The 13,581-nt window shown below is 68.3% G+C and overlaps 1 protein-coding gene across 1 annotated transcript; it reads left to right on the top strand.

The window, feature by feature from the left end:
• The first annotated feature begins 2,295 nt into the window (after positions 1-2,295).
• CADM4 (cell adhesion molecule 4) lies at positions 2,296-13,197 on the top strand. The gene is made up of 9 exons (XM_030543421.1): positions 2,296-2,317; positions 3,215-3,361; positions 3,779-3,931; positions 4,180-4,314; positions 6,384-6,545; positions 8,011-8,101; positions 8,902-9,074; positions 10,929-11,057; positions 11,624-13,197. Exons 2-9 carry the CDS (start codon positions 3,244-3,246, stop codon positions 11,731-11,733), a joined length of 1,071 nt encoding a protein of 356 aa, XP_030399281.1. The 5' UTR covers positions 2,296-2,317; positions 3,215-3,243; the 3' UTR covers positions 11,734-13,197.
• Positions 13,198-13,581: the final 384 nt, after the last annotated feature.

Genomic DNA, 13,581 nt, shown 5'->3' with positions numbered 1-13,581 from the left:
CGCTTCCCTGGCCCGCTGATCCCTGCACAGAGCTCCAGCAAATACAGTTGATTAAACAGCAACCGATTAAAAACTCAGGAGAAAATGGGGCAGGAAAACCCATCACCCCGGTCTGTGGCACGGGGACCCCACACCAAGCCCCAGCCCCACAGGGACCCCACACCCAGCCCCAGCCCTCTACCTCCAGCTCCTGCTGTCCCCTTAGCTCTGCCCCTCTGGGCCAGGCTACCCCAGCTCACACAGAGGACGGTACCCCCCCGGGACTCCTGACTCCCTGATTGGCCTGCCTGCCCTATCAATCAGGCTGAAATGGAGTGCTGGCCTCTCCCCATTGGCCCTGGCGCCTGTCAGTCTGGGTCCCATCAGCCCATCCCCTTTCTGTTGGTACTGGGAGCCAGCAACCAAACCCCACTGAGTGTCCCTAGGGCGACCGGTTTTCATCTGTGTTGTACAGGAGAGGGCGGCCTTGTCTGTCCGCGTTGCCGGGGGGCGGCCTTGTCTGTCCGCGTTGCCGGGGGGCGGCCACGTCTGTCCGCGTTGCCAAGGAGCGGCCTTGTCTGTCCGCGTTGCCAAGGAGCGGCCACGTCTGTCCGCGTTGCCGGGGGGCGGCCACGTCTGTCCGCGTTGCCGGGGGGCGGCCACGTCTGTCCGCGTTGCCGGGGGGCGGCCACGTCTGTCTGCATTGCCGGGGGGCGGCCACGTCTGTCCGCGTTGCCGGGGGACGGCCACGTCTGTCAGCGTTGCCAAGGAGCGGCCACGTCTGTCCGCGTTGCCGGGGGGCGGCCACGTCTGTCCGCGTTGCCGGGGGGCGGCCACGTCTGTCCGCGTTGCCGGGGGGCAGCCTTGTGTGTCCGCGTTGCCAAGGAGCGGCCTTGTCTGTCCACGTTGCCGGGGGGCGGCCTTGTCTGTCCGCGTTGCCAAGGAGCGGCCACGTCTGTCCGCGTTGCCAAGGAGCGGCCACGTCTGTCCGCGTTGCCAAGGAGCGGCCACGTCTGTCCGCGTTGCCAAGCGGGGGCCATGTCTGTCCGCGTTGCCGGGGGGCGGCCACGTCTGTCCGCGTTGCCGGGGGACGGCCTTGTCTGTCCGCGTTGCCGGGGGGCGGCCTTGTCTGTCCGCGTTGCCGGGGGGCGGCCTTGTCTGTCCGCGTTGCCGGGGGGCGGCCACGTCTGTCAGCGTTGCCGGGGGGCGGCCACGTCTGTCCGCGTTGCCGGGGGGCGGCCACGTCTGTCTGCATTGCCGGGGGGGCGGCCACGTCTGTCCGCGTTGCCGGGGGACGGCCACGTCTGTCAGCGTTGCCAAGGAGCGGCCACGTCTGTCCGCGTTGCCGGGGGGCGGCCACGTCTGTCCGCGTTGCCGGGGGGCGGCCATGTCTGTCCGCGTTGCCAAGCAGGGACCATGTCTGTCCGCGTTGCCGGGGGGCGGCCACGTCTGTCCGCGTTGCCGGGGGGCGGCCATGTCTGTCCGCGTTGCCAAGCAGGGACCATGTCTGTCCGCGTTGCCGGGGGGCGGCCATGTCTGTCCGCGTTGCCGGGGGGCGGCCATGTCTGTCCGCGTTGCCAAGCAGGGACCACGTCTGTCCGCGTTGCCGGGGGGCGGCCACGTCTGTCCGCGTTGCCAGGGGGCGGCCACGTCTGTCCGTGTTGCCAGGGGGCGGCCACGTCTGTCCGTGTTGCCTGGGGGCGGCCACGTCTGTCCGTGCTGCCAAGGAGCGGCCACGTCTGTCCGCGTTGCCGGGGGGCGGCCACGTCTGTCCATGTTGCCAAGGGGCGGCCACGTCTGTCCGCGTTGCCGGGGGGCGGCCACGTCTGTCCGCGTTGCCGGGGGGGCGGCCACGTCTGTCCGCGTTGCCAAGCGGCGGCCACGTCTGTCCGCGTTGCCAAGCAGGGACCATGTCTGTCAGCGTTGCCGGGGGACGGCCACGTCTGTCCGCGTTGCCAAGGGGCGGCCACGTCTGTCCGCGTTGCCTGGGGGCAGCCTTGTCTGTCCGCGTTGCCGGGGGGCGGCCATGTCTGTCCGCGTTGCCGGGGGGCGGCCATGTCTGTCCGCGTTGCCGGGGGGCGGCCATGTTGTTGCTAGGTGACGGTGTAATTTACACCGCATAGGCCGCAGCCGCGGGTGGCGGGGAAGCAGGCAGTGACGGGGCCGGGGCGTCCTGGCTACGCACTGGGGGCGGGTTAAGCCGGGGGCGGCACCGCTCCCCGCGCTGGGCCGAGCCGGCGTGTGCTCGCTCTGATTGAAGGTTTCCCGCGTGTTGACGGTTGCCGAAGGGCTCTTCCTAGGCGTCCCTAATACAGAACTAAACTGCTGGTGGACGCAGGTAAATACGGGTTTTCAGATGTTTAAGAAGCTTCGTTTAAAGGTAAATGAGCCTGAGCGGTGCCCAGGACCCGGGCAGCGTGAGTGCCGCTGAGAACCAGCTCGCGTGCCGCCTCCGGCCCGGGTGCCACAGGTTGCCGACCCCTGGGTTAAGCCAAAGACAGGAAGTGGCCTCACGGCAGAGGTCAAAGGTCACGGGACAGTCGCCATTTGGTGGGAATAGCAGCATGAACTGGCCCTGGGCTCTTGTGGGGCCACCTTATCTGCATAGAACACGCCCCGTTCCAGCAAGCCACGCCCCTACTCCGTGCCCCATGTAACAAATCACCACCAAATCTCGGGGGGGGGGGTGGAGATCTGGCGGGTGTGGGTGGGGGCTCTGAGGGGGATCGTCTCCCTGGGGGTTGAGGTCATTGCAAACCAGGAGGTTCCCCCCCCCCCACCCCCAGCCAGCCCCAGGATTGGTTCCCCGGTGCTGCCAGCAGCATGTCCCTCCCGGGCCCTTCACCAGCTCCGGTTGGCGCAGCGCCGGCTCCAGGGGAGGCTCAACAGTGTAGAGGGCCCATGTCCATCTGTTCCTCCCCACACGCCCCATACAGTCATCGCTGCGTCGGGCCAGGCACCGGGCGGGACCGGGGCACCCTGGACCAGCCGGGCAGGGTTTGTCCGGGGTCTCTCAGAGCCTGCACCGGACAATCATCTCCGTTTCCCTGACCTGGGCTGGGTTTGGCACGTGTCCTCGGGGAGTTGCTTTGAGCCCAATTCTCCAATGCGTCGAGGTCGTTGTCGCTGGGAGGTTTGATGAGCGCCCTCAGTGCTACAGGGGTCCGTGGGGGGGTCTGCGTGGCAGCTTGACAGTCCCCCGGTCTCTCCCTGACCCCTGCTCTCACCCGCCCAGCCCTGGCGCAGGAGGTGCAGACGGAGAACATGACAGTGGTGGAGGGTGGTGTGGCCGAGATCAACTGCCGGCTGCACCGATACGATGGCTCCATCGTGGTGATCCAGAACCCAGCCCGGCAGACGCTCTTCTTCAACGGCACGCGTGGTGAGGGGCTGCCGGGCGGGGGGGTTTGTGCACGCGTGGTGAGGGGCTGCCGGGCGGGGGGTCTGTGCACGCGGGGTAAGGGGTCGCCAGGCGGGGGGGTGGTCACACGGGGTGAGTGGGCACGCGGGGTGAGGGGCTGCCAGGCGGGGGGGTGGGCACATGGGGTGAGGGGCCACTGGGTGGGGGGCAGCCGGGCGGGGGGTCTGTGCACGCGTGGTGAGGGGCTGCCGGGTGGGGGGTCAGGTATGCAGGGTGAGGGGCCGCCGGGTGGGGGGTCTGTGCATGCGTGGTGAGGGGCTGCCGGGCGGGGGGGTCTGTGCACGCGTGGTGAGGGGCTGCCGGGTGGGGGGGGTGGGCACATGTGGTGAGGGGCCACTGGGTGGGGGGCAGCCGCTGAGCCCGTCCCTGTCTCCCCAGCGCTGAAGGACGACCGGTTCCAGCTGGTGGAGTTCACCCAGAGGCAGGTGCGGATCCTGCTGTCTGAGGTCCGGCTGGAGGACGAGGGCGGCTACTTCTGCCAGCTCTACACCGACGACACGCACCACCAGATCGCCTCGCTCACCGTGCTGGGTGCGCGGGGTCCCCGGGGGCGGGAGGGGGTGGCTGCCCCAGGGGATTCTGGGAAGTGATGGGGGGATTCTGGGAAGAGATGTGGGGTGGCTGCCCCGGGGGATTCTGGGAAGAGATGTGGGGTGGCTGCCCCGGGGGATTCTGGGAAGGGATGGGGGGTGGCTGCCACAGGGGATTTTGGGATGGGACGAGGGGCCAGCCCCGGTGACCCCCTGCCCTGCCCTGCCCTGCCCCCTGTGTCTCTGCAGTGGCCCCCGAGAACCCGACGGTGGAGGTGAAGGAGCAGGCGGTGGAGGGCGGGGAGGTTGAGCTGACGTGCGTCGTGCCCCGGTCGCGCCCCGCGGCCACCCTGCGCTGGTACCGGGACCGGCGGGAGCTGCGAGGTGAGGCGGGGTAAGGGGCCTACTCCCCCTAGGGGGCATGGGCCGGCTGGGGGGCTGGGGAATGGGGCAGGGGGGTGGTTGACTCGGGGGGGCAAGGAATGGGGCAGGGGGCCTGTCCCCTCTGGGGGGCGGGGAATGGGGCAGGGGCCTGTCCCCTCGGGGGGCGGGGAGGTGGTTGACTCGGGGGGCAGGGAATGGGGCAGGGGGCCTGTCCCATCTGGGGGGCGGGGAATGGGACAGGGGGCCTGTCCCCTCTGGATGAGGAGGCTGGCTCAAGGGTCAGGGGTGGGGCAGGGCAGGGGGCCTGTCCCCTCTGGGGGCGGGGAGGTGGTTGACTCGGGGGGCAGGGAATGGGGCAGGGGGCCTGTCCCCTCTGAGGGGCGGGGAGGTGGTTGACTCAGGGGGGGCAGAGAATGGGGCAGGGGGCCTGTCCCCTCTGGGGGCGGGGAGGTGGTTGACTCAGGGGGGTGGGAAATGGGGCAGGGGGCCTGTCTCTTCTGGGGGGCGGGGAATGGGGCAGGGGGCCTGTCCCCTCTGGATGAGGAGGCTGGCTCAGGGCTCAGGGGTGGGGCAGGGCGGGGGGCCTGTCCCCTCTGGGGGCGGGGAGGTGGTTGACTCAGGGGGGCAGGGAATGGGGCAGGGGGCCTGTCCCCTCGGGGGGGTGGGGAATGGGGCAGGGGGCCTGTCCCCTCTGGGGGCAGGGAGGTGGTTGACTCAGGGGGGGCAGGGAATGGGGCAGGGGGCCTGTCCCCTCTGGGGGTGGGGAGGTGGTTGACTCGGGGGGGGGCGGGGAATGGGGCAGGGGGCCTGTCCCCTCTGGGGGGTGGCGAATGGGGTAGGGGGCCTGTCCCCTCTGGATGAGGAGGCCGGCTCAGGGGTCAGGGGTGGGGCAGGGCGGGGGGCCTGTCCCCTCTGGGGGTGGGGAGGTGGTTGACTCAGGGGGGCAGGGAATGGGGCAGGGGGCCTGTCCCCTCTGGGGGTGGGGAGGTAGTTGACTCAGGGGGGGCGGGAAATGGGGCAGGGGGCCTGTCCCCTCTGGGGGGTGGCGAATGGGGTAGGGGGCCTGTCCCCTCTGGATGAGGAGGCTGGCTCAGGGGTCAGGGGTGGGGCAGGGCGGGGGGCCTGTCCCCTCTGGGGGTGGGGAGGTGGTTGACTCAGGGGGGGCGGGGAATGGGGCAGGGGGCCTGTCCCCTCTGGGGGTGGGGAGGTGGTTGACTCAGGGGGGGCGGGGAATGGGGTAGGGGGCCTGTCCCCTCTGGGGGTGGGGAGGTGGTTGACTCAGGGGGGGCAGGGAATGGGGTAGGGGGCCTGTCCCCTCTGGGATGAGGAGGCCGGCTCAGGGGTCAGGGGTGGGGCAGGGCGGGGGGCCTGTCCCCTCTGGGGGTGGGGAGGTGGTTGACTCAGGGGGGGCAGGGAATGGGGTAGGGGGCCTGTCCCCTCTGGGGGTGGGGAGGTGGTTGACTCAGGGGGGGCAGGGAATGGGGTAGGGGGCCTGTCCCCTCTGGGATGAGGAGGCCGGGTCAGGGGTCAGGGGTGGGGCAGGGCGGGGGGCCTGTCCCCTCTGGGGGTGGGGAGGTGGTTGACTCAGGGGGGGCAGGGAATGGGGTAGGGGGCCTGTCCCCTCTGGGGGTGGGGAGGTAGTTGACTCAGGGGGGGGCGGGGAATGGGGTAGGGGGCCTGTCCCCTCTGGGGGTGGGGAGGTAGTTGACTCAGGGGGGGCAGGGAATGGGGTAGGGGGCCTGTCCCCTCTGGGGGTGGGGAGGTGGTTGACTCAGGGGGGGCAGGGAATGGGGTAGGGGGCCTGTCCCCTCTGGGGGTGGGGAGGTGGTTGACTCAGGGGGGGCAGGGAATGGGGCAGGGGGCAGGGAATGGGGTAGGGGGCCTGTCCCCTCTGGGGGTGGGGAGGTAGTTGACTCAGGGGGGGCAGGGAATGGGGCAGGGGGCGGGGAATGGGGTAGGGGGCCTGTCCCCTCTGGGATGAGGAGGCCGGCTCAGGGGTCGGGGTGGGGCAGGGCGGGGGGCCGGCCGGGGTCACTTCGAGGCGCTCACCCCCGGCCGTGCCGTGGCAGGGCTCAGCAGCCGGGAGCAGCTGGGGAAGGTTTTCCGGGTCAGCACATCGGTGAGGCTGCGGGTCGAGCGCCGGGACCACGGCACCATCGTGACGTGCGAAGCCACGCACCCCGCCCTGCGCGGGCAGCGGAAGCAGACGCAGTACGTGCTAGACGTGCAGTGTAAGTGCGGGGGGAGATATGGGGGGTCGGGTGGGGGGCAAAGAGGGAAGGGGGGACAGGGAGCAGATGGGGTAGGGGTAAGGGGAACGGGGGGTTGGGGGAGGGTGGGGTGAGGGGGGAAAGGGAGGGATGCGGGGCAGGGTTTAGGGCTGGGGGGCAGGAAGTGCCTGTGGATGGGGCTGCCCTGGGGGGGCGTGTTTCTCATGTCTCAGTCACGTGTGGGGTTGGGCTGGGCTGTGGTGGTGGGTTGGGGGCAGCGTGTGGCCGTGGGCTGCTTTGGGTTGTGAGTGTGCAGGGGGCCGGGATGAGGGGGGGTTGTGAATTCACAGGGGGGCTGGATGGCATGTCCTGCTGGGGCTGGGGCCGGGGCCAAGTTGTGAGAGGCTGGGGTTGTGTTGTGTTGTCCTGTGTGTGTTGGGTGTTGCAGGGGGCAGGAGGTTGTGTGTGGGGGTCATAGGCTGTCATGTTGCTGAGGGAGTGTGGGGGCTGTTGGCGGAGGTGGCGAGTTGTTGTGTTGTGCTGTCGTGCTAGGGGGGCGCACTGGGTGTGTGCTGGGGTGAGCTGTGTTGTTTTGGGGGGAGCGTCGTGTTGCAGTGGTGTTGGGTTGTGATGCCGGGGGTCACAGGGTTGCAGTGTTGATGGGTTGTTGGTGCGGGTATGGAGGTGTGGTGTTAGGTTGTGTTGTTGGATTGCTGTGGGGACATCGTGTGGTTGGGTTATGGTACTGGGTTCTCAGGTTGTGTTGTTGTCAGGCTGTGGTGGTGTCAGGTTGCTGGGGGGACATGGCGGCATTGTGTTGCTGGGTTGTGGGGTTGTTGTGGTGTGGTGTCGTGCTGGGGGGCGCACTGGGTGTGTGGTGGGGTTGTGCGGCCGGGGTGAGCTGGGCTGTTTTTGGGTGTGCAGGGAGTTGGGTCGTCGTGTTGTGGGGTTGCTGGATTGTCGGGTTGTAGTGTTGCTGGGTTGTTGTGTTGTGGTGTCGTGCTGGGGGTGCACTGGGTGTGTGACCAGCGTGAGCTGGGCTGTTTTTAGGGTGTGCAGGGGGTTGGGTTGTCGTGTTGTGAGGTGGTTGTGTTGTGGTGTCGTGCTGGGGGGCGCACTGGGTGTGTGGTGAAGTGTGACCAGGGTGAGCTGGGCTGTTTTTAGCTTGTGCGGGGGGTTGGGTTCTCGGGTTGTTGTGTCGTGCTGGGGGGCGCACTGGGTGTGTGGTGGGGGTGTGACCAGCGTGAGCTGGGCTGTTTTTAGGGTGTGCAGGGGGTTGGGTTCTCGTGTTGTGGGGTTGCTGGGTTGTTGTGTTGTGATGTCATGCTGGGGGGTGCACTGGGTGTGTGGTGGGGTGTGACCAGCGTGAGCTGGGCTGTTTTTAGGGTGTGCAGGGGGTTGGGTTCTCGTGCTGTGGGGTTGCTGGGTTGTCGGGTTGTGCGGCTGCTGGGCTCCCTGTGCAGCCGCCCTCGTCTTGTCCCCGCAGACTCGCCCACGGCGCGGATCCAGCCCAGCCAGGCCGTGCTGCGTGAGGGTGACACCCTGCTCCTCACCTGCGTCGTCAACGGCAACCCGCTGTGAGTGGGGGCCGTGGGCTGTGTGCTGGGGGGAAGCTCGCAGCGCCAGGGTCCCTGGCTGGGGCACTGCTGGGGGGAAGCTCGCAGCGCCAGGGTCCCTGGCTGGGGCACTGTTGGGGGAAGCTCGCAGCGCCAGGGTCCCTGGCTGGGGCACTGCTGGCGGGAAGCTCGCAGCGCCAGGGTCCCTGGCTGGGGCACTGCTGGGGGGAAGCTCGCAGCGCCAGGGTCCCTGGCTGGGGCACTGCTGGGGGGAAGCTCGCAGCGCCAGGGTCCCTGGCTGGGGCACTGCTGGGGGGAAGCTCGCAGCGCCAGGGTCCCTGGCTGGGGCACTGCTGGGGGGACGCTCGCAGCGCCAGGGTCCCTGGCTGGGGCACTGCTGGGGGGAAGCTCGCAGCGCCAGGGTCCCTGGCTGGGGCACTGCTGGCGGGAAGCTCGCAGCGCCAGGGTCAAGGCCTGGGCCCCAGCCGAAGGCCCGGGCCTGAGCCCAGGGCAGCAGGGCTCAGGCTGGCTCAGAGCCCTGGGGAATCGCAGGGCGAGGGGGTGCGGGGCCCTGACTCCCCCACACTCCATGACACCCCCGTATTTTGTACAGCGTCACCCCAAGCCTCCAGCTCACAGTGCCGGATGTGCCCGGGACATGGGGGGCTGCGCGTCTCAGTGCCGGGGACTGGGGGTGTCACCCTGTGAGCCGTGCTGCTGCCCATCACCCTGGTGTTGGGTCGGCCCTGCCCACTGGTGCCAGGGGACGGATCCCAAGGCCTGGCCCCGCTCACCCCCCTCCCCGGTGTGTGTCCCCGCAGCCCCCATGAGATCACGTGGAGCCGGGCGAACGACTCGCTGCCTGAGCGGGCACAGATCGAGGGCGCGGAGCTGACGCTGCCGGTGCTGGGCCCGGGCGACAACGGCACCTACGCCTGCCACGCGGCCAACAAACACGGGCGCGCCTCCGACCAGTATGTGCTGGTGGTGTACGGTAAGGAGCCCCGGCGCCCCTCCCTCCCTCCCGACCCGCAGCCCGTGGCACCGCCGGCACCCCTCCCTCCCGACCCGCAGCTCCCTGCCCCCCAGTGCCCCTCCCTCCCGACCCGCAGCTCCCTGCCCCCCAGTGCCCCTCACTCCCGAATCCACAGCCCCGTTGACCTGAATGTACAGGGCTAGTTCGTGACGCTTCGCCAGTGATCTGAGCAGAAGATATTTAGGCTCTTGTCCCAGTTCAGGCTCCAGGGGTAGAGAACAGAGCTTTCTCCGGGCTGGGTGGGCTCTCGGCAGCTGTGGCCAGGACACGTCTACTGAGGCCAATACCAACTTTTCAGGCTCTTTATTTGAACGAACGGACGGAGAATCCAAGGTAGAAAACACAGAGTTACACAGACGTCCACCACGGTCCCTGGTGGTAACAGCTCTAGTCTCAAATGAGCAAACTCGCCCCCTCCCTGGAGACCCGACCTGCCTCGGCACTGGCGCGCCCGGAGAACTCGAGGGGCCAGGCTGCCCGGTGGCAGCGAGCCGGTTCAGGGGTCGAGTGGCTAAGCTGTAGGGCCAGAGCTGAGCTAACAGAGTAGCAGAAGCTACGCAGAGCGAGCCCTCGCCATGGCATTAGCGGGTCCCGGCCGGGCCCTGAATATTCAGATCAGTGCCCGGCCTGCCAGGCCCAGCGACATCTTCGGGGTCACTTCTTCTGGGGCTGACATGTATTCAGACACGTTACTACGGAGTGGCTCGTCCCCGAAACCGGTACTTGGCCTAACCCGTGACATCCGTGCTCTGCGGTGCGGCCTGCGGCTACCGGCTCTCCAAGCGCACGGGAAACACGGGCAGGTCTCAGTTCCCCAAAGACAACGGGAAGTGGAGGCCGTTTCTCGGGGCTGAAGGTTACAAACACTTAGACTGAGTTGCTGGAGCGAATCCGACAGGAGACGCCTGTCGGGGCCTCGTTTCACAGCAAGCATGCTGACGAGAATTCGGTGTCAGCAAACCCCCAAGAAAATAACCATTGAATCAACCAAACCAGTGAAGAAAACGCATGATGCGAACTAGCAAATTAGCCTTGATGGCTGCACCCCCGGGGACCCTCACTGCCGATCTGCAGTCCCCTGTCCCCCTGGGGACCCTCACTCCCGACCCGCAGCCCCGTGCCCCTCAGGGACCCTCACTGCCGACCCGCAGCCCCCTGTGCCCCAGGGACCCTCACTGCTGACCCGCAGCCCCGTCCCCCCGAGCGCCCCTCACTGCCGACCCGCAGCCCCGTGCCCCTCAGGAACCCTCACTGCCGACCCGCAGCACCCTGTCCCCTCGGCACTCCTCACTGCTGACCCGCAGCCCCGTCCCCCGGGGACCCTCACTGCTGACCCACAGCCCTGTCCCCCCGAGCGCCCCTCACTGCCGACCTGCAGCCCCCTGTGCCCCAGGGACCCTCACTGCTGACCCGCAGCCCCGTCCCCCCGAGCGCCCCTCACTGCCGACCCGCAGCCCCATGCCCCTCAGGGACCCTCACTGCCGACCCGCAGCCCCCTGTCCCCTCGGCACTCCTCACTGCTGACCCGCAGCCCCGTCCCCCGGGGACCCTCACTGCCGACCCGCAGCCCCCTGTCCCCTCGGCACCCCTCACTCCCGATCCGCAGCCCCCCCCGCGCCCCTCACTCCTGACCTGCAGCCCCCTGTCCCCTGACCCTCACTGCCAATCCGCAGCCCCTATCCACTCTGGTGCCCCTCACTCCCGAGCCGCAGCCTCCTGCGGGGGGGGGGGGCAGCTGGGAGCTCCAGCCCACGTGGCCAGTCGGTGTCCACCTGAGCCCGACCCCCCCTGACCCCTCCTTTCCACCCCTAGACCCCGGGGCCATTGTGGAGGCCCAGACCTCGGTGCCCTATGCCATTGTGGGCGGCATCCTTGCCCTGCTGGTCTTCAGCATCATCTGCGTCCTGATCGGCATGGTGTGGTGCTCCATCCGGCAGAAAGGTGCGCGGGGGGGGGCACAGTGGGGGATGGGGTGTGGTGCTCCATCCGGCAGAAAGGTGCGCGGGGGGGGGCACAGTGGGGGATGGGGTGTGGTGTGGGGCCGTGGGGAGCAGGGGACAGGGCGAGAGGGGCTGGGGGAGGATGAAGGGGGAGGGGACAGGATGGGGGATGGGACAGGTGGGGAGGGGGATAGCGGCTAGCGACTGGGGGAGGATGAAGGGGGATGGGACAGAGGCAGGGGATGGGGCAGTGCGGGGTTGGGGACAGAGCCAGAGGAGGGGCAGGACAGTGGGAGGGGCCGCAGGGGGCGGGGCAGAGCAGCAGGTGGGTGGGGCGGCTGGGGAAGTGGCCTCGGGGGTGGGGAGGGAGGGAGGGGCCACGGCCACAGGGGGAGGGGCAGAGCAGCGGGGGGGGAAGGGAGGGGATGGGGCAGCAGGGGGAGAGGCAGAGCAGCAGGTGGGTGGGGCGGCTGGGGAAGGGGCCTCGGGGGTGGGGAGGGAGGGAGGGAGGGGCCACGGCCGCAGGGGCACCAGGGGCAGCCCCTCACTCCCCCCCCCTCCCCGCAGGTTCGTACCTGACGCACGAGGCCAGCGGGCTGGACGAGCACGGGGAGGCGCGGGAGGCGTTTCTCAACGGCGGGGACGGCCACAAGCGCAAGGAGGAATTCTTCATCTGAGCCGGGGGCGGAGCCGGGGGCGGAGCCAGGGGAGTTTGGACCAGCCCATCGAGCAGCGGCCGAACCACGCGATTGGGGGGCTGGTTTAATTTTTGAAACCAAGGCCCATGTGCCAGCAGCCTAGGGTTCAAGCCCCGCCCCTGGACTGTGAGGCCCCGCCCCTCTGCAGTAAGACCACACCCTTGGGCTGAGGCCCTGCCCACCCGTGAAAGTCTCCCCTCCAGGGACCCCGGCTGGGGGGACAGGCAGAGGAGGGGGCTGAGGGAGTGAAGCAGGGGGTTCTGGCCTCACCCACAATACAATTGGGGGGACTACACCCCTCTGATGGGGCAGGGCTCCAGGGAGGTGGGGTGGAGACCCTGGGGTGCTTTTGGAAACAGCTTAACTGGGTCTTGAGTGGATGGGCCTGCTGGGGCCCGGACCCCTGGCTTCTCTCCCCAGCTCCAGGAGGGTGGTGGGGGTTACTGGAGTGGAGGGGGTGGCTGGGAACCAGGACTCCTGGGTTCCATCCAGGGCTCCCGAATCCCTGCTGGGGGCCTTAAAAGCAGGTTGGACTCTTTAAAGCCATGATTGGGGGGTGGGAGGGTGTCTCTGTCCATCAGTGTCTGTCCGTCCTCGTCATGTGACGTCCTCACCAAGCACAAGAGCCTGAGATGGGGCCGGAGGGGGGGGGGCATCTTCCCCCACCCCCAGGAACTCCCCTGCCAGGGGGCACCTGTGGGCCCAGAGGGGGTGAATGGGGCAAATTCAGATTTCACCCTCCTGCCCCCACAATGCACCAGCCCCTCAGATGCCCCCAGCATGGGGGGTGCTGTGGTGGTGGGGCTCACTCACCCCCCCCTCGTAGTTAGTGCCACCCCCCACCCCAGGCATTAGAGAAGCCAGACCCTGAACTCCCTCGCCCCCCGCCTGCCCCTCTGTTAAACTGGGCAAGAGCTTCCCCGTCACGGCCTGCTGGAGAGCGGGGACCCCTCCTCCCCCTCCCAGCACCGGGCAAGGGGTCCCCCCATAACCCACCCCACTCCAGAGGGGCCATGTCCTGTGCCGGGCGAGGGGTCCTCCCATAACCCGTTCCACCACAGAGGGGCCGCATCTCCAGTGTGGGTATCTCCTCCCTGATCCCCTCTGACCCCCCCACTTCCTTGACTGCCCCCAGCCCCTCCTTTGTCCAGAAGAACCCCCCCCAGTGGGTCCCAGCCCCATCTCTGGCTCAAGGTTATTTTCTAGCGTGTGTCGGGGGAGGGGAGAGGGGAAACGAATGGGAGATTAATATATAACCGGGGTGCAGAGAGGGGGCTCTGTGTGTGGGGGGGGGCCAGGCCCTCCCCACCCTGAGACTGTTCCCCCACCCCCACCGCCTGAACGTTAATATATATGTAAATATCTGTCGCCTTTTAACCGCCTTTGATACTTCAATAAACTCCCCGATTAATTCTTTTAACCCGAGTGGGGGCAGAGACCTGGTTTGTGGGGTCTGTCCCCAGTGGGCCCCCCGTCTCCCCCCTCCAGAAAGTGTCACTCAGGGGCCTAAAAATCACAGCTTGGGGCTGAGAAATGAGGGACGCAGGTTGAGTGAGATCCTGGGATTCTTCTAGGTGAAATCCCAAGGGGGCTGAAGAAAAATCACCCACCCCCAAAGTCACAAGGACCTCCCCCTCGAGACTCACAGCCGAGAACAGGAGCAGTGGGACCCACACCCCAACAACCTCCCCATGGGGACCCACACCCCAGCAACCTCCCCACAGCTGGGACACAGGGCAGGGCCCCAGATAGCAAGGGGCGGGGGGGCTGAGAGCCAGGACTCCTGGGTTCTCTCCCCGGCTCTGGGAGGGAAGTGGGGTTTAGGGG

Source organism: Gopherus evgoodei, unplaced genomic scaffold, assembly GCF_007399415.2.
Source record: "Gopherus evgoodei ecotype Sinaloan lineage unplaced genomic scaffold, rGopEvg1_v1.p scaffold_31_arrow_ctg1, whole genome shotgun sequence".
Classification (NCBI taxonomy): Eukaryota; Metazoa; Chordata; order Testudines; family Testudinidae; genus Gopherus; species Gopherus evgoodei.
Note: the sequence above shows the minus strand (reverse complement) of the source record. Positions and strands in the feature narration are given on the sequence as shown.